Genomic DNA, 25,733 nt, shown 5'->3' on the forward strand with positions numbered 1-25,733 from the left:
TGACATTTCGCGCTTCCGTGACGTCATCGAAATTGTTGACGCCGCGCGGCAAGTGACAAACGTGTGTTTGTCTTGCGCGCAACTTTCTTGTGCGGTTGGCGTGCGCGACTGCTTGGAAGTTGCTGAGCGGACGTCTTCCCCCGCCTCGCTTCAGCACTTTTGCGTGGGCGCGTTTCAACAGCGAGTGGCGTGACGGGATAATGGACGGCAGCCCGAGAGTGGCTGATATGGAATCTGGCCTATTATGGGATGGATGCAGGCAACGCCATTAACTGGCTGTGTGTGTGTGTTAGCAAGAGAGCGTGTGTTGATGTGTGTAGTTTTGTGTATGTTAATGTGTGTGTTTAGTGCATAAATGTGTTTGTGTACTCGTATATGTGTAATGAGTCGGTGTGTGTTTTTGTACATATGTATTTGTGTGTATGCGTGTGATAAGAAAAAAAAAAGTTTTTTTCACTCAGAACTTCTCGTACAGGAAATTTTACGAGAGAATTGAGTACATTTTGTGTGTGTGTTTTTTTCCAGTTAATCAAGCGGTGATGAACAAACTCATGACCTTCAGCTTGGGAGACGCCACTCTACCACCTGAGCCATGCCACTCTTGCTGTTTGCCACTATACTGCATTGCTGGTGTGTCCAAAAACTGGTCTCATGGAGGTACAAGGATTGCACTTGACACCGTTAATATGCTAACCCACATCAGGAGCAACACGGCTCAGGTGGTAGAGTGGCGTCTCCCAACCTGAAGGTTGCTGGTTTCGTTCCTCAACCCTTGAGTAGCTTTTTTTTTTGGAATAAACTGGTAAAATGTACTTAGAATTTCTGACTCGCTTTTTTCCAAGTAAATATGACTTTTTACCGTGCGTCCATGTACGTCTAATCCCCTCCAGTGTGGTGGTCCCCGTAGGATGTTGCCGTTGCACGCCGGGGGCGCCGTTGTGGATGAGTTGGCAGTTTTGGCACAAGGAAGGCCGGGAGCAAAGAAGCCGCAGGTGGGATTCCCCGGAGCGGGCGTCCGGGTGGCGAGATTTGGGAAGCGTCCCGCCTCCGTCCCGACGAGGCGGAGATGAAAGATTGATGAAGTCCTAATGGCCTCTAATGTCCTGTAACGATCCGCCGGGCGGGCCTAATGGATCCGGAGCCCGGGAGAGAATCGAGCGCTCGCAACGTCCGCGAGTGTCCGACGGGAAGTTGGCAAATGCCAGGAGCACAGACGCTCCGGAGCTCCACGGGCGCAGCATGACCTTCCCTCTTCGCAGATCCACCTCAGGTAGGCCGGATGGGACGAGTTCGAAGCTCGGGGTAGTTTTTGGGCAAGTCGGGTCTAGTGGAAGGGGGGGGGGGTTTGGTGGAAGAAACTGGAGAAAGTTCCCATCGGACGCTTTCATCGGGTTTTCAGTGGAGCCGCTGTATTGCGGATTTTTAAGCCATCGTTTTTGATGAGATTTGACAGGATGTGAGGAAGTCCAAATTTCGAGTTGCGCAACTTGTGTGTAGTACCTCCTTGTGCCACAAGATGGCGGGCAGCACTGAGCTCTCCTGGAATTTAGTAGCTTTTGTTCAAAGAGTTACAACTTGATGCTAATTGTGTTATTATGTTAGCAATAAGCTACTAGATTTCTTGGCTTTGTTGATATTATATTAATATTGTCATGCTTTGAAGAAGTTGTCTCTGAAAATGAGCTTGTTGGACGGGTACAAACATCTCTCGCACGTGTTGCTAGTGCCACGTCAGGGAATGTCATCCGTCGCTTGTCGGAGGCGGATGGAAAACAAAATGTTTGGTTTCTTGATGTCGTACGTTGCCAGCAGACTTTGCCTTGATTTTCCTGCGAGTTTCTGCCGGAAGCTGACGAGCGCACAGCAAGCGCTGCAGTACCAGCAGGAGCCTCACAGGGGGCGGCGGCGGCGGCGGCGGCGGCGAGGTCAGAGAGAGCAGCGCGCCGCCGCCATTTTGTCAGCGGTCTTCTTGACGTCGACATCTTTGGCTTTGCTCTTCATCCCGCTTCGCACGTTTCCAAGTCGCGAGCCATCGCCTGCTCCTCCGAAATTGCCGCCATTGGGAGATTAGATCAAAGTGGCTTCGGAGTGGGAGCGGCTCCCTCTGGTGGACGGCACAAGCTATGAGTCACATTTCAGCAACATTCGAAAATAGGAAACTGCAAACGTGTGTCTTTCGTGTCCATGCGTGTGTGTGTTACCGTGCACGTTTCATTTTAGCGTGTGCTTATGAGTCGAGTGTTGTTTTGACAGTGTTCTTGTGAGTGTTCGGTTGTGCGAGAGTGTTGCAGAGATCTTCTTGCAGCACCTCTGCACCAAAACAGCAGCGCGGCCCCTCCCCTCCACATGCCCCCCCTCCCACGCACTCCTGCAGGCTCCTTCATCTTCTTCCTCTTCTTCACTCATTCGGGCACGTGGCCTTTTTTTTTTTTTTTAATGAACGGCACTTCATTTCATTGACAAACAGACGGACTGGGGGGGGGGGCAGCTGTGTGTGTGCGGGGGGGGGGCACTGCAGCTGCGCAACAGCTTCATCACAAACACACACACCAACACAAAGACAGATCGACACACAAACTCACATGAACAAATGCACACAAAATAACGGAGTAGAGCACAACTCTCACACACACACTCTCGCATTCAGTCACGCCCACACATCGGAGCTCTCACACATAGGCACTCTCTTACTTGCACCTTCAGACTTAGCACATGCACGGATGCGGAGGTCATCCGGGCTGAGAGGCGTCGCCGCGGCGACCAGGCTGCACGGGGGGGGCAACGGGGGTGTGAGGAGCTGAAGGTTGGGGGGGCGGGGGGGGGGGGGTCGTCGGGGGTCTTTACCGGATTCGTGAAGCGTGCCGATGGACGTGAGAACGTGTGGGCGCGCGGCGGCCACCGACGCCTCCCGGCCGTGAACACCTCGCCTGGCCCCCTCCCACCTCGGCCCCCTCCCCCCCAGCACCGCCTCCCTTGACGACATGTCGCGCGCGGCGGCCATCGCCAGCTCGCTGATGCGCCAGAAGCGTCAAGCGCGGGAACGCGAGAAGGCAAACGCGTGCCGCGGCAACGACGGCGGCAACGACGGCGTTGGCAGCAAATTGAACGTCTTCGCGCGCGTCAACTTGTTTGGCGGCCGCAAGAAGAGGAAGAGGAGGAGGCCGCCAGGTGAGCTTCATCACCTCCGTCATCATCATCATATCATCTTTGATTGGCCAATTGTTGCCCGCAGTTCTGAGGTTTAGGGTTCCGATCTTGCCTTGGGGAATTCTTGTGTGCATAGGCACGCATTTTTGTGTTCCGGCGCTAAAGGGGGCCTTGACCCAAACATGAGGGTTCTGACAAAAACATTTTTGAATATCAAATGAAATGCTGGAGGGGCTTAATTGTAGCTACAGATTTCTGAGCGGGCTAGAGCGCCCCCTAGCTGCAGCATAGCACCATCCCTGTACGGAAGTTTGCCCGTGACCAATCCATTGCGTGTCCGCACATGCCCTGACAATGAATGGCGACTAATCTGTTGTTTGTTTGTGTCCTGGCGACCAATCCAGTGTTAGTCTAAAATTGAAGGCGTCACTTCGAAATTTTTGACTTGAAATGATTAAACATGCCAAAATCGGTCAATCAAGCAACTGTAAATTTCTTATATATATTAGAATGACTTTGAAAATATTTCATATTGTAAAATATGAAAAGGCAATTTTTTTTATATTCGTTTTCAAAATATTGGGGTGGCCCGGCCCTGTATTCCATCAGACTAGAGCCGGCCCTGAACTGAACACTTAACAGCAGCTGAATCGTCATATATTCTATATTTGAAAATATACCAGCAGAACCAGAATCAAACATGGGACGTTGATGAAAAAAATGGAACCTTGAAGGTCCAGATGGCTTCCATCGTTACTGGCATGACAAGCAGGTCCCACCATGCAAATGGCCGTCGGTTCGTGAATCCATCTTCACCACTCGCAGCAACGTTCTCACGAGCCTCCTGGAAACACTCGCATCACGCCAAATGAATTTTTCAAGCGATTCACAAGAACGGCGGACTCAGACCGACTGAGAACCTTTTTGGGGTTCTGCCTTGGAGAGTTTTTTTGGGCTTATTTTTCGAGCCATGCTTTTCAAAACTTTCAGTTTGTTGTTGCCAATCAATTATTTTGCTCTACTTTAAAACCTCATTACTTTATTTTTATTTCACATTTCAGACAACACCGACAAGCACCAACAAACAAAGTCGTTTTCATTCGGAGTGAAAAGAGAAAACAACATTTGCTCAAATCACATACATTGACAATGTTAAAGCATGAGACGGCAAACGTTTAAAACATTTAGCGTAAGGACGTTGAAAACTAACAATAATTAAAAGCCGTTTAAAAGACCTTCATCAATCAATGATTCCATTTGCGTGCAGCACGACAGCTAAAGGGCAGCTTCACCCTGTTTGCTTCCACTCGTTGGCCCAAGTCTGCGGATCTCAAGAGTCCTGCCGGGTTTGCGTCAATCAGCGTTTCTTGAATATATTCAGGAACCAAAAACCATTCAGTGCTTTCGGGACCAGCGGCAGAATTTTGAAATCGATTCTGCAGCTGACTGGGATGTTCCGCGTGAGAGAGTCCGGTCGGAAGAGCATTGCGGCCGTTAGGATCCAAATGTGCAAAAAAAGTCCGTTCTCGCTCCTTTTCAACCGCACTTAAGATTTTTGATCGGGTTTGTAAGCTGGTTCCAAAATATCAAGAAGAGAAAACAAAAGAGAGCAAAACAAGATTGGAAGTGGTGATTGTTTTTGTTTCTGTTTTTGTTTTTGTTTTGCGGCAAGCAGAGCCGCAGCTGAAGGGCATCGTGACGCGGCTGTCCAGCCGGCAAGGGTTCCAGCTGCAGCTCGGCCCAGACGGCACCATCGACGGAACCAAAGAAGAAGACGCCGCTTACGGTCAGCGCGCGCACGAACGCAGCACTCGAAAAGATCGCGTCATTGTCGCGCCTTTCAAATTGCCGGTTTTCTTTTCTTTCTGTGTTGCGTTTAAACACAATTACAACAAAAGACAACGATAAAGATATTTAACCCTCCTTCATGTCATTATTGTTTAGGAATGAAGAGAGCAAAAAATAAGTTCTTTTATTTTGAAATTTTGCTGTATTTCAAAATCAGCAATGGCCTAAAAAAAAAAAAACATATATATAAAAAAAAAAAAAATGCTCAGGCCACTTTTGGCCTACGAGTCCACAATGAAACCTTCCAAGTGCACTCGTCAGACCGCTGGGCACGACGAGCAGCCTGGAGCTCAACAAAAATAGAAATGCAAGACTTTTGTTTTTGCTGCCATTTTTTACGAGATGAACTCAAATTTCTTCCGGCATTTCTCTCAAATATGAATCTCAATCTGCGATAGTGAGCACGTCTCCTTTGCCCAGAAAATCCCAAAAAATCAAGATGCTGATTAGACACCATGACGAGTGCACAGGTGTGCCTTAGACTGCCCACAATAAAAGGCCACTCTGAAAGGTGCCATTTTGTTTTTTAAGGGTGGGTTCTGGTGACCCAGAAAACCCGCCAGTAAGTACTGACCAAATTTCAGAGTTGAGTCAAAAGTCAAGTCAAAACTTGAGCAGTAAAATGCGGTGGTCCGACCAAGTACTGCAGTCAACTGTCCTACGAGTGAGTTCAATGAAGGTACGAGTTCATGGACCTCATGGTCATGGACATCACAAAAAATGCTCCAAGTACGACGTGCACACTCACAAATTGGTGTGTGTGTGCGTGTGCGTGCGCATGTGTGTGCGTGTGTCAACAGCCGTTTTCAATCTGATCCCCGTGGGACTACGTGTGGTCGCCATCCAGGGCGTCCAAACCAAACTCTACCTGGCCATGAACAGCGAGGGCTTCCTCTACACTTCTGTATGTACACACACACACACACACACGCGCTCGAATATACACACATCTACACACGTCACGCAAGCATTCGTACAAATGTTGCCGTTTCCCCCGGCAAGCGCGCCGGCATCCTCAGCATGCACTCAGTATTCCGGGGAGTAGCCGGTCGCCATGGAGACGCGGGAAGGAGGAAAGGCAAACGTCAGCACCTCTAGGCGGGGGGTGTGGGGGGGGGGTGACACTTTGCTGTACGCGCCCCCCGCCATGCGCCACCTGTCACGTGACGGCGGCGCCCTTCCCTTCCGCAGGAACACTTCACGCCCGAGTGCAAGTTCAAAGAGTCGGTGTTTGAGAACTACTACGTGACCTACTCGTCCATGCAGTACCGCCAGCAGGCCTCGGGCCGGGCCTGGTACCTGGGACTCAACAAGGAGGGCGCCATCATGAAGGGCAACCACGTGAAGAAGAACAAGGCCGCCGCCCACTTCATTCCCAAGCCGCTCAAAGGTAACACAAAGTGTCGCTACTGTAAATGGTTAGCGTACTCAGCACTAGCCAGTGTTGCATTTCCAGTGTTATTTTAACTCATTCAAAGCCAGAAACATTTGAATACTTTGTCCTAAACTCCCAAAAACATATTTATACGTCTTTTATGTTTTTTTTTTGTTTTTTTTTATGCTAGAGCATACAGAAGGCTTCGATGCAGCCTCTGAACTGAAGGAAATGTTTAAAGCCACGGTAGTTATTACAAAAAAACTGCCAGAAGGTGGCAGCAGAGTATAAGAGATCAACCAGGGCCATGTTGCAAAAAAAAGCTTTTTTCCCCACAGTTCTAAACAGATTTGTGAATTGTTTATGTTTGACAGCAAAACAAAACAAAAAACAAAAACAAGTTATTATTCACAAGATTTTACAGCATTTATTTGTTGGCGGGTGGAGGACAAAGGTGCAAAATGGTGTCCCATTTTTCACATTTCTGCTCAGTATTTGTGCAGCTGAAAATTGTCGTACTAAAATAAAAATGTGATATCCGAGTATCGGGAACGGAATCATTGAATTTACATGATTTCCTATGAAGGATATTGCTTTGTTATGATTAGTGCACTGGCTTCATGATTTTTTTTTTTTAACTGCTTATGTGTGTGTGTGTGTGTGTGTGTGTGTGCATGTGCGTGCGTGTGCAGTGGCCATGTACAGAGAGCCGTCCCTTCACGACTTGACCGAGTCGTCGCGCTCGGGCAGCGGGACGCCGACCAAAAGTCGCAGCGCTTCGGCTTTGCTCAACGGAGGGAAGTCGCCTAGCAACAACGACCTGTCCTAGCCCCCGACCCCCCCAGTCAACCTCACTAACCACCAACCGAGCCACCAACTCGCACACCCCACACGCACACGCACACGCACACGCACACGCGGGCTGTGTTGGGAATCATCGGCTCATTTTATTTCACGAGAGAAGAATTTTTTTTTTTTTACACAGTAGACCAAAAAAGTCCTTTTGAAAATGTCTTGTGCGTTCGCAATCACTCGAGTTTTTTGAACCTCCACATATTTGGAGGTTGGATTTTAGAAACCAACTTCCATAATCCTTTTGAAAAGCGTTTTTGGCTGACGTCAATTCGCATGATTTTGTTCCGCTTATCTTGTGCCATTTGGTGCCAAGGAACCGCGACGAAGTGAATTGAGGCGCTTCATTTACACAAAAGTAGAGCTATGGCGCCATCTTGAGGCGGTTATAAACATTTTTGGGCTGGTGTCAATTCCTGGCAGATATTTTTGGGGAGCCTCTTCCATGATTTGCTGTTTTTGTGATCATCATGCAACATCTTTGTGGCCGAAAACGACGTTGAATGAATTCAGACCAATTGATCGCCACCTTGTGGCATCTATTGACAATTTTTGAGATGATGTCAATTGCAATTTTAATTTTTAAATCATTAACCTGCAATTGCCATGAAAATAAATGCGAAATTTGGGGAAAGGGAATTACCACAAAATAACACAAATAAGGATTGCGTAAAAGAAAGAAAGAAAAAAAAGCAATCACTGATCGGTTGCCCAAGAAAATCTGCCAACAATTGGCACCTGTTGCAGTTCGTTGAGGAGCTTCATTTGGAACAAAAGTACAAAGTAGCAAACAGGCAAATACAAATTTTGAAGGGCAACATCAGTTTCTCAAAGATTTTTGGGGTAACCTTTTTGGTGCCAAGCAAATATGTTGATGTGAGTTGAGGAGCTTTATTTGGACAAAAGTAGTGCTTTGCCACCATCTTCAGGCATCTACAAGCAATTGTAAACCTTTTTGGGGGAACGTCAATTTTGGGGCGGAAGCTCTCGTCCGCTTGTTTGCTCTTTTTTGCTTGAGGAGCAAATTCAGACAAAAGTAGTGCTTTGCTGCTATCTTGTAGCATCTAGAGCTAAATATAAACCTTTTGGGGGGCTGTCAAATACCGGCATTTTTTTTGGGTGGTGGTGGTGGGGGGGGATGCTTATCTTGTGTTATCTGTCATTTTTGTGCTCAGCTTGTGGCATCTCGGTGCCAAGCAAGCGGCGAAATGAGTTGAGGAGCTTCATTTGGAGAAATGTAAACCGACTCCTCGCGGGTAGCGAGCGATCCCCGACACAGCCGCACGCAGACATGGAAAGACAATCAGCCGACAGACTGAGCACGCAACCAAAGAGGAAAGCCGGCTGTCGCTAGGAAGCAGGCGGCCATGTTTACACGGAGCTGGTGGCGGCGGCCATGTTCGTAGCCGTTAGCAAGGTGTGGCGTGCGCGCACGCATTGACCACAAACGCTGTGCACGTGCTCCATCAATGTTTACAAGCCGGCCCCGCTCTTCACAAGAGAATCCTTGGCAAATGATTGCCACCACAAAGCTTTTCCATTCAACGACATCTTGGCAGCCATTTTGGGCATTCGAAGAATTGCCCATTTTTGCGAAAATTTCACATTTTCCATGGCCAAATTCCCAAAAGAATGGAGACGTCTGACACATTTCTCAACCCAATCAAAGCATTCCAACTGCAAACTCACTCAGGACATTTGCTCACTCACTATTTTGCTACGTTAGCATCGCAAGTGTTAGCATTGGAGCGATTGTTGTTCTTATATCAGTAGCATTTGTGCCCTCCAATTCCACGTCTTCCGTTTCAGTGAACTCCACAGCATCGAAGTCTCGCGTCGGCTTTTCAGCATTCGCACGCCAACCTCTCCACAAACGCGCTCGTCGAGTTCTTCTTTGCTGCTTTGTTACTTTTGTCCCCGCTTGTCTTGCCGCATGAGCGCTCGCTCGCTGACCTCTGCCCTCGTAGCAGCATGCTGAGGTTTCTCTTGACGTTTACGCTCGCTGGGGGGCGCCAGTGAGCCGCTAGGGTCAAACCAGAACACTCGTGATGGGACCAATGGGAAGCGGCGGGCGGAGCCCTGTGAAGGGCCAATGGCGGCCGCGGGAGCCAACGGGAAGTACGGAAGCGTTCGCTTCCCGCTGTGGACTCAACACGACATGCACTGAATAAACTTTGTAAACAAGTTACTGGCCGCTCGCTCTGCTTTTCATCGATTCATTGTGTTCTATTTTGGAACAGTGCAGTACACAAGGCGTACACCGGGTGGTGCTGCTACGCAAAGAAAGAGAGGACAAAGTAGACGTTGATCAAGTCTTTTTAGTTCAATTCCATAAAGTGCAGTAGCATAATATGCTAAATCATAACCGTCATAATAATTTAGGCGTTAAAGTCATCCAATCAGAAGCCAGGGGGCGCCACTGGGTCGTCGTTCATATACTTTCTTAATAGTATCCAGGTGAGAGGAGGGGCAGGGCCTGCGCTTACCTCCCGTCATGGCGTCAGTCAATACGGAAAGTTGGCGTGTTGAAGGTCATGCCGCCGACCTTGTGTCCGTTTGGGTCTCGTCCGCGTCCTTCTCGTGGCCGCCTTTACGTGCACGTCTTGGACTCCCACGCCTGCAAAACGGCAGCGGGCGGCGGCGGCGGGTCATCGTCGACAAATACTTTCCATACTTCAGCAGATTTTTCAGGTATCGCAACTTAGTACTGAGTACTTATTTTTCAAAATGACTCTTTATTTGAAAGCCAACATCCGTATGAGAGCAAAATTACGACTTTGAGACAAGATCACAAGATCTGGAGTTCCAAACTGAAACCAAACTTTAGCAAAAACGTCATCACCAAAAGTATTGATGACAAAAAAATGAACCTTTAAATTAGTTTTTTTTTTATGACATTTTAGAATATTCATCAACAAAATTATGCCTACTTTTTAAAAATAAAATTTAAAAAAAATTTGACATCGAGGCTATGAAGCATTTTTTTTTTTTTAAACAAACATAAAATAAGATTTGTTGAAAGTCAAACTGTGCGACTCCAAACTCAATTTATATTGATTTATTATTTATTTATTACTTTTGATTATTTTTTTTTTAATCCAACATTTAACTTTTGACGCCAGTTCATTTTGGTTAGAAATTTATATTTGGAGACGTATTTGTCGAGAAAATCTCATTTTCAAATTTCAGTTGTCGGACTTGTGAGGGAGATTTTTCAAGATCGTGAGCACATGAACGCAAAAGGCCGACACGTGAACTCACCTTGGCCTTCTGCATGACGTTTCCCTTGGCGGAGGCGTAGAGAGAGGGCGGCCGCTTTCGGAGTTCTGAAGCCGAGTTGACGGGAATCGCGCTGTTGTTGGACGCTTTGTTCGCCTTGTCACTGCATAACTGCACGCACACACACACACACACACACGCGCACGCACACACACGCGCACGCACGCACGCACACAACACGCATTAGCAGTGTTAAAGAAACCGGGTATGTCATCCTGAATCACTGATCTGAATATATGACTGGATAGCCGATAGCCCAGACAAGCCCGTGCAAGCCGTTGAAGCGACAGGGCGGCCATCTTGCTCCTCCCATCTCGCGAGCAGACTACTGTATAAACTATCCGGTATACATACAGGGGTGGTCACTTTATTTTTTCAGCAAGTAAAAATAAAATAAAATGAACAAGTAGACGGTATGTGCTGCTTTGAAGACCCCCTTTTTCTTTTATCGTTCATTTCCTTAGACCCCAATATTAGATTTGGCAGAGGCATCTTTTGTTGAATTACAGTCGTAATTCTTAAATTAAAAAAAAATACATGTTTCCGCCGGTAAATATCATTAAGCATATCATTTATAGATGGCAAGTTGTAAAATGTCTGAAGTCCTCTTGTTTATGTTTAACAAATTTAGTAATGTCTCAAACGTTTATTCCACTGTTTCTTTTTGAAAAATGCATAGGATGGTAAGCCGAGAAACGTTTCTTGGGAGGGGCAATATGGCGGCCTCCCAGCTTCAAAAGTGTTGTCCTATCGGCTATCCAGTCATATATTCAGATCAGTGTCCTGAAAAGTATGTTTCGCCCCCTAGTGGTTGGCTGACTACTGCTTGAGAAAGATTGAAATGTACAATAAATATCCCTGAGCATTTCATTATAGAAGCCAAAATGTGATTAATTGTGAAACTTCAAAATGAAAAATCTGGCTTTTTTTTCTTTTTCTTTTTCGTGTATTGACTTAAAAACAAAAACAAACGACGAGTCCTGTTTTCATGTTTCGGTTGCCAATTGAAAACGTAAAGAACAACTGCTGTGCGGACTTGAAAGCTTTCTGCTTTCAGAAAACGTTTTGCTACCTTGGCGGTGAGCGCGGCGCTAGTGGGCGGGGACACGATGGCGCCCCGGGCCAATGACTTGTTGAGGTTTTCTTTGACTTGGGTCAGCTTGAGCTCGAGCTCCACCCGCTCTTCCTCCTTCTGCTTGCACAGCGCCTCCAACTGGACCAGACGACGCTCCAGCACGCCGTCTGCGCACACGCACGTGAATATGGACGCATGCACGAACGCACACAGATGCGCACGCACACACATCTCTACTGTACAGACACGTCAACACTGGCTACACGGCTGTGACTGTCGCAACTCACCTGTGGCGCCGTTGTCCTTCAATTCCTTGGCGTCCTTCAATTCCTTCAATGTCTTCCTCTCGGCGCGCAGGGCGTTGAGGGCGCGTCTGAGGGCGTCCTTCTGCTTCCCCAGCTCCGCCTGCTGCGTCACGTATCGCCTGGCGTCGTCCTCGGCGCGCAGTTTCCCATAGCGGGCGTACTGGTTAACATCTAGAAGGCATATAATCAGTCGGCCATTTTGTAGGAATGCATTGCGAGGATGGATGCATGGGAATCGATCACCAAAACGCTAAGGATTTTTTTTTATTAGGGCTGAACGATTATGGAAAAAAATCTAATTGCGATTTTTTCACTAAATTTTGCGATTACGATTTATTGTGCGATTTTATTTTTTTTTAGGCCCTGTTCTATTTTTCAACATACACAAATAAATCCATGTTATCCTAAACATCAACAGATTCAACAGGTCGTGTTGAAGTCGGCGCCACACTTCCCTGCAGCCTGGACCGCTCCGCTGGGCCCCGAAGAAATAACAAAATAGGGTCCAACAGTTTGCGTAGCACATTTACCTCAGCAAAACAATGAACAAAGCAACCACAGGAGGGCGCTCTAAGGCTGCCCAAATTCAAACGGTGACCTTCTGAAGCCCACTAACGTAAAACTCTCCAATCACTAGAAGCGGATTGACGACGTCCAACTCGAATGATTGACGGACGGCAACTCACTGGAGGCGTGTCTCTTGATGCCGGCCTGCTGCTCCGTCCTATCAGAGTCCCTGCTGGAGAAGGAGGCGTGGCGCCTCACCGCGTCGCCTCTGGCCGCCGTGCCGTCGTCATCCTGTAGCGACACGTGACGTTATTGTCGTAATATTTGTATTTTTTTTTATACGCTATTGTGGATATTTATCGTGGCGGCAACCTCACCGCCACACTTTCGTAGACCTCGTCGTACGTGGCGGCGCCACCGTGCGAGGGAGCGGCAGCGGCGGCGGCAGCGGTGGCCCACCTGAGAGGAGGTGAGGCAGAAAAAAGGGGTGACATGAAGGCGGACAAAAAAGGGAAGTGGGCGGCAAGATGTGCAAGTGTCTCACAGGAAGGAATGTCTGGCGGCGTGGCGGATGTCCGTCAGCGTGTCCACGTCCACGTAGTCGTAGTGGAGCTCTTCGGGCAGCGCGCCGCTGCCCGTCTCGGCCAACAGGACGCCCAGCCAGCGGCCGAGACTCTCCGAGCAGCTGGCCTGACACACGCGCAAACGGAAACGCTCATTCCAATCCCACAATTTGGAATTCCAACATTTTGCTCAATTGGAATTTTGGGGTTCAAATTCAAAGTCCGACTTCTGACATTTGAAAATGGTATCGTCACCGCCGTGAGTACCAACCATTAAATTGGCAGATATTCGTGCTTTTAAAATCAGGGGGGGGGGGGGGGGGCTGATTCTTTTTTCCACGTTAAGAGACCAAAAAATAAATTCTATTAGTCATTACATCTTTTTTTTCAATGAATTGGCCGATGAATCCAAATGTTGTTCTGTCCAAAAGACGATGATGTCACACGATTACCTCCAAGGCCGCTAGCTCCGCCCCTCCCTGCAGGATGCGGAAGGAGAAGGGACGCTTGGGGCCAAGCCCCCCTGGCACCACCTCAGCCCCCCATAGGGGGACCACCACGACAGGGGGCCGCTGGTCGCCCGGGTCCCTCTGCAGATTCAGACTTCCTGCTCGCACCGTGCACCAACATTCCTTCCAGACTCCGCCCACACACGCGCTCAGATATCCTGGGAGGGGGTGGGGGGGGGGGGGGTGGGTTGGTACTGAGGTCAGCTGATCACGCGAAGCAATCGACAACGAGCCTTACCACAGCCAGGGTTGTCATGGCGACCGGAGGGCACGGGCGGCCTGCGCTTGGAGAAGGTGATGATTTGATTGATGGTCTTTCCCGCCGCACGACTCATGGACCCCGTCAACTCCGACAAGGCGCCGCGCTTCGCTTTGCCTGGAATCCAAATACAGACGCTCACCATCGGGATAAACCGATCGACGTGTTAACTACAAAAAAAAGAAACGTATTTAAACATGTAAAATCTCAAGTTGGTGTAAAAGGTGACAAAACATCAAAAAGTGACTGATATACTTTTTTTACGATTGGCTGGCAACCAGTTCAGGTTGTACCCCGCCTACTGCACGAAGCCAGCTGGGATAGGCTCCAGCAACCCCCGCGACCCTTGTGAGGACAAGCGGTACAGAAAATGGATGGATGGATGGATACTTTTTTTACTTGAAAAAAACATGTCATGCCCCACTCAAATAAAATTTCAAGTTTCAATAAAAAATGGTGACAAATTCTTATAAAACTTTATAAAAGTTATTTTGAATAAAAAGTGTGCAATCGTCAACACTGAAAATTATTTCGAAAATACATTTAAAATTGTGTTGCATATTTTCATTAAACTTTTTTTTACATTTGAATTAAAGTTTGCGTATCGTGTTATTCAAGCTTTTATTTTAATTAAAGAGACATTTAATTTGAAAACTCCTGTATCAGCATTTTTTCCCAAATTATTCTTTGACTCATTCCCAACTCCCCAATAACTCTTTGTGATTTTGTGATGTCATTGGCATACAATAGAAGGAAGCGGCCAGGAAGGACGTCCTATCTGCTCCCGTCTCACTTCCTGTCAGCCCCTCGCGCCACAAAGCACAAAACAAGAGTGCAAAAAAAAAAGAAAAAAAAAAAGAAAAAAAAAAAGCAATATTTGTAGTAACCACTACACCTAATTAGCAATTAGGATTACATTACAAGTTGTCATCGCCACAATTGGACCTTGGTAATAATAAAAAAAGATGATTTGTGATTATTATGACTGCGCGTAAGCCTACCGAGTGCGTCAGCGGCGTCGCGTCCTGGTCCTGGCGCCGGTCCATGCGCGGATGACTGGCAGTCAGCGCTGGGCCCGCTGTCTGAGTCCGACGTCTGTCTGTCCGTCTGCAGCATCTGAGGTAGAAATCATTTTGTCACGTTGGCTACGTTGGCGCCGCCGCCGCTTTAAAGGCCCGCCAAGTTGGACGCCAGCAACTTCCTGCTATCGACAGCAAACGCGGCGGCAGCTCATGAGTGCAATCATGGCGACGTTTGTGGTTCGATATGCCTTGGAGGAGGTCCCCTGTGACCGTGATGATGATGATGAGGAGGAGGATGAAGCACCTTGTCAAGCTCCGTCTTCCTCTGAACGACGGGAGAAGTTGATGCGTTGAGGACGTCCATGTTGCCGCAATGGCTGCCAACATCTTGCGCCACCTGGAAAGTTTGTATTCATTTTGTAAAAAAAAAACACACAACTTAAAACAATATCATCTTATTATATCCTTTTTATTTGTTTGGATTTTTGTTTGGGAAGTTCCAGCCTATCCTTCAGACTGGGTCCTTTTTTCCCATCCTGGCCTCTGGTTCACCCTTGACCTCCGCTGCAAGCTAACCCCGCTCGTGTACGACCAACACGCCATTACAAAAAACGTATCCTTTGATTATCAGAACTCAGCTGATCGGAAAGTCATCAATCAAACTGTATTCACCAATCAGATGCGACCTTTTCATACGTCGGGACAAATGGGAAGCATGAAACAATTCATTTGGGGTCGATGACCCCGAAAAGGGGGGATATGTTGTTGTGAGAGAGTTTACATCACTTTGCCCCGTTGTGCAACGATATGGAAACATTTATAATAACGCATCTCATAAGTTTAGAAAGTCCCGAACACTAAAAAAATGGTTTGGTCCAAAAATGGACCAATCAAACTTTTTGAGTTATTGAACAAATGAAATTAAGAATCCACAAAGCAACGTGATTTTTTGAGGTTGTTTTTGGGGTTATTTGTTTGAATAACCCAATTGAACTGCGTCAAAAAATGAACCGACCCCTTTTTTTGCTCTTTTTTTTTTTTTTTAGTTATTCAACCCCCAAAAAGTTGTGTCCAATAAATAAAAGGAATAACCCAATTGAACTGCGTCAAAAAATTAACAGACCCCTTTTTTTGCTCTTTTTTTTTTTTTAGTTATTCAACCCCCAAAAAGTTGTGTCCAATAAATAAAAGGAATAACCCAATTGAACTGCGTCAAAAAATGAACCGACCCCTTTTTTTTGCTCTTTTTTTTTTTTTTTTTAGTTATTCAACCCCCAAAAAGTTGTGTCCAATAAATTAAAGGAATAACCCAATTGAACTGCGTCAAAAAATGAACCGACCCCTTTTTTTTGCTCTTTTTTTTTTTTTTTAGTTATTCAACCCCCAAAAAGTTGTGTCCAATAAATAAAAGGAATAACCCAATTGAACTGGGTCAAAAAATGAACCGACCCCTTTTTTTTGCTCTTTTTTTTTTTTTTTTTTAGTTATTCAACCCCCAAAAAGTTGTGTCCAATAAATAAAAGGAATAACCCAATTGAACTGCGTCAAAAAATGAACCGACCCCTTTTTTTGCTCTTTTTTTTTTTTTTTAGTTATTCAACCCCCAAAAAGTTGTGTCCAATAAATAAAAGGAATAACCCAATTGAACTGCGTCAAAAAATTAACAGACCCCTTTTTTTGCTCTTTTTTTTTTTTTAGTTATTCAACCCCCAAAAAGTTGTGTCCAATAAATAAAAGGAATAACCCAATTGAACTGCGTCAAAAAATTAACCGACCCCTTTTTTTTGCTCTTTTTCTTTTTTTGCTATTCAACCCCCAAAAAGTTGTGTCCAATAAATAAAAGGAATAACCCAATTGAACTGCGTCAAAAAATGAACCGACCCCTTTTTTTTTTTTTAGTTATTCAACCCCCAAAAAGTTGTGTCCAATAAATAAAAGGAATAACCCAATTGAACTGCGTCAAAAAATTAACCGACCCCTTTTTTTTGCTCTTTTTCTTTTTTTGCTATTCAACCCCCAAAAAGTTGTGTCCAATAAATAAAAGGAATAACCCAATTGAACTGCGTCAAAAAATGAACCGACCCCTTTTTTTTTTTTTAGTTATTCAACCCCCAAAAAGTTGTGTCCAATAAATAAAAGGAATAACCCAATTGAACTGCGTCAAAAAATTAACCGACCCCTTTTTTTTGCTCTTTTTCTTTTTTTGCTATTCAACCCCCAAAAAGTTGTGTCCAATAAATAAAAGGAATAACCCAATTGAACTGCGTCAAAAAATGAACCGACCCCTTTTTTTTTTTTTAGTTATTCAACCCCCAAAAAGTTGTGTCCAATAAATAAAAGGAATAACCCAATTGAACTGCGTCAAAAAATGAACCGACCCCTTTTTTTTTTCTTCTCTTTTTCTTTTTTTAGTTATTCAACCCCCAAAAAGTTGTGTCCAATAAATAAAAGGAATAACCCAATTGTTGGTCGCGTACCTTGATCCACCGCTGGGCCTGCTCTCGGCTCTGCACGGCCAGAACCAGAACGTCCCCGGCAGGCGTGGAGAAGCGCAGCTCGTGCCTTTTCTTCCTGCGTCCGTCCTTGTTGACGTAGAGGACGCTGCAGTGGCCGAGGGGCAGCTCGGTGTGGGGGACGCTCTCCTTGATGCTCTTGTAGCACTGCGCACATGCACAGAGTCGATGGCCGCAAAAACGCTCTCCCGCGCTTCCGATCTCTCCCCTCCGTGATTGCCTGTCCTTCTCTCTCTCTCTCTCTGTCTTTCTCTCTGTCAGTCTCTCTCTTCCTTTCCCTCACTTTTCTTGTCTGTCTTATTCTTAGTCTCAGTATTTCTTTGCGTCTCTTTCGTAGTCTCTCTATCACTCAGTCTGTCTTTTTGTCTTTCCGTCTCCCTCACTGTCTCACCCCCCCCCCCTCGTCTCTCTCACCTGTAGCTTTTTTTTTCTTTTTTTTATATATTTTTTTTCTTTAAGCGCTCAGTATTGTTCATTCGGAAATGTCATCATCATTGCTCTTTTATTATTATTATTATTTTTTTTTATTTTTTATATATATATATATATATATATTTTTTTTTTTTTGTGTGTGTGTGTGTGGGTGAGTATGTGTATGTGCGTGCGTGCGTGCGTGCGTGCGTGTATTTGTTAGCTCACCAGAAAACCTATTAGAAAAAATCTCATAGCGTTCACCTAAACCGAACACCAGGAGACCCGAGGAAGGACCAAAGAAAACCAAGGAAGGTGAAATCCAGCACCGACCAGACACCCCCCACCAGAACTCCTCCCCAGCCCAAGAAACATCCAGACCCCAACAAATCCAAAAAAACATCAAATCAGGAACCTCACCTGTAGCTTGTCATCTCGCACGACCACCAGCTGTTTGGCCCACTGCCCGAATCGCTTCTTGCGCGGCAAAAAGGCGCAAATGCGGCAGTCCCTGACGGGGGCGTCGGAGCCCCCGTCCGTGGCGGTCCACCTCTGCGGAGGACTCTGCGTCTTGGCCTCGTCGTCCTCCTCGTAGGATTCGTAGGAGCTGCTCACCGCGTCCGAGTCGTTATCTGAGCGCCGCGGGAAAGGCGGGTCACTACCGAGCAGACGCGCGTGTTCCCGGGCTGAGAGAAGTGAGAGGCACTCACAGGAGTTCTGGGGAGGCCCGTTGATCCTGGTGGTGGGGTAGTTGTTGTCTGCGTCTTCGTAGTAGGCGTCTTCCTCGGCGTTCCTGCAAGCTGCTGGACAGAAAACAAGAAGGGTTATTATAGTTTTGGAAATTTCATTATACAGTAGTTAAGTTTTATTTCGTTTTGAGTTTTGTTTCTTAACTTTAGATTCTGTTAGTTTTTATTAGTTATTTTAAAAAAAAATGCTGAATTTTAGTTTAGTTTTAGTTTTAGTATTAGTTTTCGTTTTTTTTTTTTTTATTATGTGTACTTCTGTGTAAGATTTAATGAACGGTAAAATGAAAAAAGTCAAGCGCGCAAAATTGTCATCTGAAGGTGCTTTTCTATTGGCTGCTGCGAGATTACATCACTTCTGTGTGTGACAAACGGTTAATATTAATATTAAAATAAATATACTTAAATCACATTTAAAATGAAAGTTAATTACCAAAGACTAAAACGAAGGACATTGTCACTATAATTATAATTACTTTTAACTCATCCATTCCCATTTCATAGAAGCAATCCCCTTCACTCCCGGCTGTTTTACTGGTTCTTGACTGATTTTGCAAAGCCCGCATAATATCGTGTTCGATTGCTATAACAACATGGAACCTACCAAAAGACAGATTAAAGTGTCTTCTTTCATCAAGAAAGTAAAGTATATTTCTATCTGTTTCCGCTTTGCAGCAATTAGCATGAGAATATAGCTAAATTTCCTCATTATTCACAAATCTATTGTGAGCAATTGAGGTTTTTTTTCAACATGGCCCCGGTTGATATATTTTTGCTCTGCTGCCACCTGCTGGCCGTTTGTGGAATAACTACCATTTCTTTAACTGTTCTTTGCAGCTGAGAGGCTGCATCAAAGCCTTCTGTATGCTAGCATAAAAAAAAAACATAAAAACATATAAATACGAACGCGACACAATTAATTTTCACATAGTTCCTTCCAAGATGCCACAAAATGGCAGCTAATTAACACTTTGCTGAATGACTCTCGACATTGAACAAAGCTTGTGAGTCAAAATGACAATGAGCTCTTAAAAAAAATAAAATAATAATAATAATAAAAAAAATAAAATAAAAATAAAATAAAATAAAAATGACAATGAGCTCAATCAAAAAGTTTTTTTGTCAGAACAAAATGGCCTTTCAATTAAGAGTAAAATTGTATACTGTAGCTTGATTATTTGTCAAAATATCGCCTTCCCACTCAGGAAAGCTCTTCTCTGATTGGCTGACAGGTTCCACTTGAAAATATGACACTCCAACCGCTACGGGCCGAAATCTCGAGTGCTTCTCCAAGTGAACGTGTCAAAATGGCCGAGACAATTCGATTCACGCTCACCGTCCACGTTGGTGCTGAAGTACTGCGGGGCCGGTTCTGTGTCCGGTGGAAGGGCCTCCTCGTAGTAGTCCTCGGGGAGGGGCGTGGTGGGAAGAGGAGGGGGCGTGTCTGCGGGGGTGTCCGTGGGCGTCTGTTGGCCGTAAGCAAAAGTGATGGAAGTGACAAAAACGAGAGCAATGGGACAACTCACAGATTTGTCGGGAAGTGTCTCCTCTTCCTCTTCCTCCCTCTGCTGGACGGGAGAGGTACTGAGCGTGTGCAGATCGCAGTCTGGTGAGACAAGTGATGACATCATCATCGCCAGACTTGACAAGTACGTTTTTGGTTTTGGTTTTTGCCGTCGAGAGCCTGACCGATTGGTTAGCCGATATTAGCCCTTTCCAAATTGGCAACAATTGGCAGATTTTTCATTCATTTTGGACTCAAATTTATATATATATATATTTATATAAATGTAGAGAGTGAATTTCGGCCCACTTAGGTGGCCGTGACCATTTGTGGTATTTTCACTTTTAAACATAACTTTAAGGACTCACCGAAGCGCTCGAACAAGGACTCGACGAAGCTGGTGCCGTTGCCGTAGAGACAGCTGTTGACGAACACGTCCGAGCCGCCGCCTGTCGCAAAATTTGGGGTTAGACTGAAAAATGTGCCCTACATTTTTTCGCATGCTCAACAAATGCAAGATAAACATCCTGATCGAAAGACGACCACAAGAGCGGGGGCCGATACCAGTATCGATATCCGTCGACAGAACCGACACCGTGAAATGTGTCCTGGTATCGGCCCAATACCGATACCTGGTATTGGTACTCACCCATCCCTCATAATAACCATAATATGTAATATAGCGCAAGCTCTTAGAACTTCAAAACACAAAATAAAAAAATCTCCAAAATCTGAAGCACGAGAAAAAAGACAAATGTAACCTGAAGTAGAAACGAAGTGAAGTGAAATGTTCTTGTGTGCGCGCGTTTTTTTTTTTTTTTTTGGTACCTGACGCCTGCAGTGTGTCCAGGATGTCACGCACGGACGCCATCTTGTCGGCGGTGGCGGCGCTGACGCTCTCGCCGTCCAACATCTTGAGCAGAGTGGCCAGCTCGCCGACCAGTCGCTCCAACGCCTCTGTACAAACACACGGTACCAAAAATAGGTTTGTAATGGCCTATAGATGCCACAACATGAGGGGCAAAGCACTACGTTTGTCTAAATGAAAGTCCGACAAAAAATCTTTAGATTTCTGCCCCTTAATTGAAAACCAGGACATCATTTAAATTGACAGCGTAGATTATAATGTTGTTCCGATACAGTTTTTTGGCCCCCGATAACAATTCCGATACCCAGCTTTGCGGTATCGGATGATGCCAATACCATATCGATACCTACGGGGGTGGGGGGGGGTGGGGTTCTCAACATGAGCAAGACACAAGATGCTGCATCCAAAGTTCTACATGAGTGTCAGAATTCATGGTTGGAAACTTTGGTTTTCTTCGGTAATCATTTTTTTAAGGGGAAAATAATCGGCCAATTGGCTGATTGTTTTGGCCGATGTTTGAAGGACAATCATGGGCCGATTATAATCGGCGGTCGATTAATCGGTCGGCCCTGTCATAAATCAGTCGGCATATTTGTAGTTTTTTGTGCGACAGTGCTTCTACCACCCTCCTCAAGTTGTTTAGTGCTAGTAAAAATGATACACACCCCCTCGGGGGCCATGGCGAGGGTACCTTCAACGGGTTCGAAGTTGGTGTTTCACCAAAAGAATTATGCAAATATTTCATCAAGGTTGAAAAGTTCCTTAGTGCTACTTTAATGTAAACATAATTAATGTCATCGTGGGAAACAGACAAACGTTAAAAACATCGCTGTCAACGATTATTGATTATGACACGATTAAACACGCATTTTTCAACATGTGTGTAACAGCTGAAGGCTGAGATAAATATCTGATGCTTTCCATCTTTTTTATTGTCATGTTTGTGTGTTTTTTTTTTGCAAAGTTATTGTGTTCGTGTCAAAAGCTGACATCCTGTTTCTGAGTGTATGTGAGTGGGGGGGGGGGGGGGTTGGGGGGTTGGGGGGGGGGCTTGAACATCCTGATGCCTCTCGCAGTCAGGATGCTTCCTTCCGTAGAGGAAACAAAGGTCAAAGTGCAGAAGAAAAGCGGACAAGAGGCCGGTCTGTCGTCAACAACGAAAATTTAAACACGGAAGGTGAACGTAAAAGTAGAACACAAACTTGCTAAGCCTGGTGGTTGAAATCGAAAACACGCATGGATGCCACAGGTGGAAGCTCAACACGGAACATTCGGCGTGACCGTGAAACCCGGAAACCAAAAACACGGAACCGAGCTGGAGTGCGTGTCTCGCACGTCCTGGTTCTTGCTTCTCTCGCACGCACGCACGCACGCACACACGCAGACAATAGCGCATTGTCTTCTGACATCAGAAAGCAACTCGGTGACAAACCGATGTCGCCAAAAACGGGGCGTGGCACGCACGCACGCACGCACGCACACACCACAGCTGCATTGTGTGTGTGTGTGCGGCCATTCATGAGCAGAAACAGCAGCTGCGAGCAAGCGTGCGCGGCGTCGCCAAGGCGAGCAGCTGGAGTTTCCTGTCTGGGTTGTTGACAACTCCTGCATGTCCATGGCTGCGTTTGGACGGGCCCCCTCCCCGCCATATCGTCAGGCGGCCATTTTGTGTGTGTGTGTGTGCGTGTGGCAAATACAGCCGAACTCTAGAAAAAAGTATTTGTTCCTAATCTGATACATCTCTGAAGTATTTATTCTAAAATAGCGATTCGCAAAATGTGCTAAAGGCGTCAAAATTAATTAATTAATCAACTAATCAATTATCAAATGAACAGCTATTTTAATAATCGAGTAATCGTTGAGAGCCATTGTTTCGCTTTAAATGATTTCATGCTCTCAATCTTCAGCAGTTTCCCTTAAAATTGCATGAAATGAATGGAAATGTTTTATTCTTCTTCATTTCTAGTTCATGATTGTAAAAGGTACGAATGATATTGGTATTGGCCACCATCACAAGTACCGATACTTTAAAATTAGGCTGGTATCGGCACTGATACCGATACCCGGTAACGGTACTCACCCGTCCCTACTAAAAATATTCGATAGCGACACCCTAAAATGTGCTGCTAGCCAAACTAGTCGTACCCGGGCACCATCTAGTGGTATGCAAAAGAATTTCTATCAGTTACTTTTCCTCTTTAAGATAAGTTTGTTTTTGCATTTTTATATACATTTATTTGACCTCTATGGCTAAAACTAAAATTCTCCAAATTTGTTAATACAATTTTTTACTTTCTTCCTTTAACATTACATTTTGTTTTCTTGTATTTTGACTTCGTCCTGCTTTCCTTACGTCGTAACGATTGTGTTTGTCTTTGATCTATTGTTACGAATTTTGAATTATGAATTGTACTGTACATATTGCGGCGTGTCGGAAGACTTTTGTGCTTAATCTTCAAGTCGTTTGACTCTCCTGACGGTTTTCTCTTTTGCTGCGTTTTCACATCATTCGCGATCGCGATGAATTTCAGGTTCGTCGCGGCGATCGGCCTGCGAGCTCATTTCCTGTCAAAGGCGGCAGAAACGCGCGGGACAACGGCCAATCATTCATTTTCATTTCCATCCTTGCTCTTTGTGCTCTTTTCACGCCCATTGAGATTTTTGTTGTTGTTGTTGTGTGAAAGTGCCGTCGTCCTGGCGGGCCGGGAAGACTCGCCATGTTTGCGTGCGGCTGACGGTTTGTCATTTCAGGCCGAGAGGCTGAAGAAGATCAGCTGCTCAAGCAGCTTGTGGTCCACTTCGCCCACACAGCCCGCATTGTAACCCCTCAAACGCGCACACGCGCGCGCGCACACACACACGCACACACACGGTCATGAGACTGGAACCATGGGACTCCAATTTTAGATCATGTCTTTGTGATCTTCTTCTCACGCCAAAGGACGATGACCGTGTCTGTCATTTCTTGCTCTTCTCCTTCATCTTTCTCCAGACACTGGTCCTTTTTGGGCGTGTGCGTATGTGTGTGGAGGGGGGGTTGGGGGTCAGAGTTCACAACTTGGCGCCCGGGCAGAGACAATCGGCGTCTTCAGTTTTATTAGCTCGTCATTCAATTTGGGGTGTTTCTGCGGCAACGATGATCAGCCAAAATATGTCGCTTTTGGAATTCTTTGATAACGAAAAACCGGGGTGAATTGGGGGGGGGTGAGAGGGTGGGGGGGGGGGGGCATGTGTGAGGCCTCAAATGACTTCATGCCAGATGAAGATTTGGGAGCAGCAAAAAAAAAAAAAAAACACACCAAGACAACTTGAGAGAAAGAGAACTAGATGAGGGAGCTGGAAAAGGAGGTGAGCGAGAACAGAAAGCGGCGAGGGGGGCATTAAGGAGCGAGGAGGAGGAGGAGGAGGCAAGGGAAGGAAGCTTCGTAGCGAGGAAAGGAGGTGAGCGAGCGGCAAATGAGGCTCAGGGACGAGGAGAGGAGAGAAAGGAGCAGGGATAGGAAGTGACGGACAAGAGAAGGAGGAAAAATGTAAGGGGTTCGGGAGCGAGCGGACGAGAAGAGAGAGGAGTCGAGAAAATATGGAAGGAAGCAAGTGGGCAGAAAGGAGATGGAGGAGTCGGGAATGAGAAGGAAGGCGAGAAAGAAAGAGAAGTAGGCAAGGCTGCATGGAAAAGAAGGTGAGAGAAGGAGGGAAGAAGGCGAGGGAGGAGAAGGAGGAGAGAAGGAGGCAAGTGGGCAGCGAAGGCAGCAGGAAAGGACGTGAAGGAGCACAAAAAGTCATTCAACTGGACGCTTCCGGTCGTACGTTTCCACCTCCTCCGATGACGTCACCGCAGCGACTTGGAGGAACTTGGCTATGACGTCACTCGCAAGCTCGTAACGGGTTCCAGCCCGAACGCAAAAAAGTTTTCGAGTGAACTTTGTCCAATTAAGTTGCTCGTAAGTTGGCGCTCACTTCGGGTGCCATGACGTCAACTTGACGTCAAGGCAGCTAGCAGCTAGCAAAGTAGCGGCGAGGTGACGTCAAGTTGAAGCTCAACTTCTTCCAGAAAGTTGACGTGAAAACTCACCGCTTTGGCGTTTGGGCTCCATGCGCTCCAAATGTCCTCTCGGGTACTTTTGGTGTCTGGCCGCCACTTTTCGTCGCTTGGTCGTGATCTTGGGCGCGGACCACCGCAAGGCGAGGCGAGGCAAGAGCGCAGCCGGCCTGAGTGAGCCTCCGGGCGGCCGCAGCCGAACAAACTGACCGCCGCCGGATGGAGCGAGGGCGGGAGGACCTCCGCTGGACTGCGAGGGCGCTCCCGGGTCCTAGCGCCGCCGCGAAATTTGCGTCGAATAAAGCAGGCGAAAGGCGAGTCCGACGCTGTCCCTTTAAGATCATGTCGCGTTCGAAAAGATAGCCCAACGAAACTTTTCAAAGAGACAGACTTCTATCAAAGAGGTTTTCTGGTGTCCCTTCTGCATTATCTCAGTTGCAAAAGAGAGACAATGGAAACATCTTTATTCGTCTTGATCATATCCTCTCGCATTCCTTCCTTGTTTTTCAGCATCCCGTCAGCTGTTTGTGTCGTCATCTGTGCGGCGGCGGGTAGAACGCGTGCACAATATTCACAATGTCAAAACATGCCTGTCTGCGCTTTGTTGCTCTTGGCAACCAACAGCATCCTTGTGCACCGAGGCGCTGCAAGCAGCAGAGGGCAGCAGCGTCACGGACAGAGAGAGAGAGAGAGCGAGAGCGAGAGCGAGAGAGAGAGAGAGAGAGAGAGAGAGAGAGAGAGAGAGAGGCAACTCAATAAATTAAGTTTATTGTGCACATTTAAATTTCAAACATGGTTGTGAGCTGTGGACAACAGCAGCACCTGCAATACATAAGTGTCGCATTGTGTTTATGGGTTTTACTGTTTAATAAATGGCTCTCCTTTCCCACATGCAAAGACATAATAGTGAG

The 25,733-nt window shown here is 46.3% G+C and overlaps 2 protein-coding genes across 5 annotated transcripts; one reads left to right on the plus strand and one right to left on the minus strand.

Moving 5' to 3' along the window:
• The first annotated feature begins 41 nt into the window (after positions 1 to 41).
• On the plus strand, positions 42 to 10,688 carry LOC147161208 (fibroblast growth factor 13-like). Of its 2 annotated transcripts, none has more exons than XM_086098204.1 (5): positions 42 to 1,270; positions 4,823 to 4,933; positions 5,796 to 5,899; positions 6,187 to 6,385; positions 7,063 to 10,688. In XM_086098204.1, the coding sequence occupies exons 1-5, from the start codon at positions 1,099 to 1,101 to the stop codon at positions 7,197 to 7,199; spliced, it is 723 nt and encodes a 240-aa protein (XP_085954330.1). In that variant the 5' UTR covers positions 42 to 1,098; the 3' UTR covers positions 7,200 to 10,688. The 2 variants fall into 2 exon arrangements, with proteins under 2 accessions (XP_085954330.1, XP_085954329.1); XM_086098203.1 differs by lacking the exon at positions 42 to 1,270 and adding an exon at positions 2,826 to 3,168 and having other exon boundaries at positions 7,063 to 10,687.
• Positions 9,523 to 25,073, minus strand: LOC147161209 (actin filament-associated protein 1-like 1). Of its 3 annotated transcripts, none has more exons than XM_086098199.1 (19): positions 24,856 to 25,073; positions 20,744 to 20,872; positions 20,284 to 20,364; positions 19,938 to 20,017; positions 19,748 to 19,877; positions 18,376 to 18,468; positions 18,086 to 18,297; positions 17,219 to 17,401; positions 15,046 to 15,138; positions 14,721 to 14,835; positions 13,699 to 13,836; positions 13,404 to 13,618; positions 12,933 to 13,078; positions 12,766 to 12,847; positions 12,568 to 12,679; positions 11,864 to 12,052; positions 11,574 to 11,743; positions 10,484 to 10,612; positions 9,523 to 9,839 (listed from the first exon to the last, which is right to left on the minus strand). In XM_086098199.1, the coding sequence occupies exons 1-19, from the start codon at positions 24,875 to 24,877 to the stop codon at positions 9,813 to 9,815; spliced, it is 2,346 nt and encodes a 781-aa protein (XP_085954325.1). In that variant the 5' UTR covers positions 24,878 to 25,073; the 3' UTR covers positions 9,523 to 9,812. The 3 variants fall into 3 exon arrangements, with proteins under 3 accessions (XP_085954325.1, XP_085954326.1, XP_085954324.1); XM_086098200.1 differs by having other exon boundaries at positions 18,376 to 18,465; positions 24,856 to 25,072; XM_086098198.1 differs by having other exon boundaries at positions 18,376 to 18,465; positions 19,748 to 20,017.
• Positions 25,074 to 25,733: the final 660 nt, after the last annotated feature.

The sequence above is a fragment of the Leptonotus elevatus genome, chromosome 16, assembly GCF_054856555.1.
Source record: "Leptonotus elevatus isolate MCC_2025b chromosome 16, RoL_Lele_1.0, whole genome shotgun sequence".
NCBI classification, from domain to species: domain Eukaryota; kingdom Metazoa; phylum Chordata; class Actinopteri; order Syngnathiformes; family Syngnathidae; genus Leptonotus; species Leptonotus elevatus.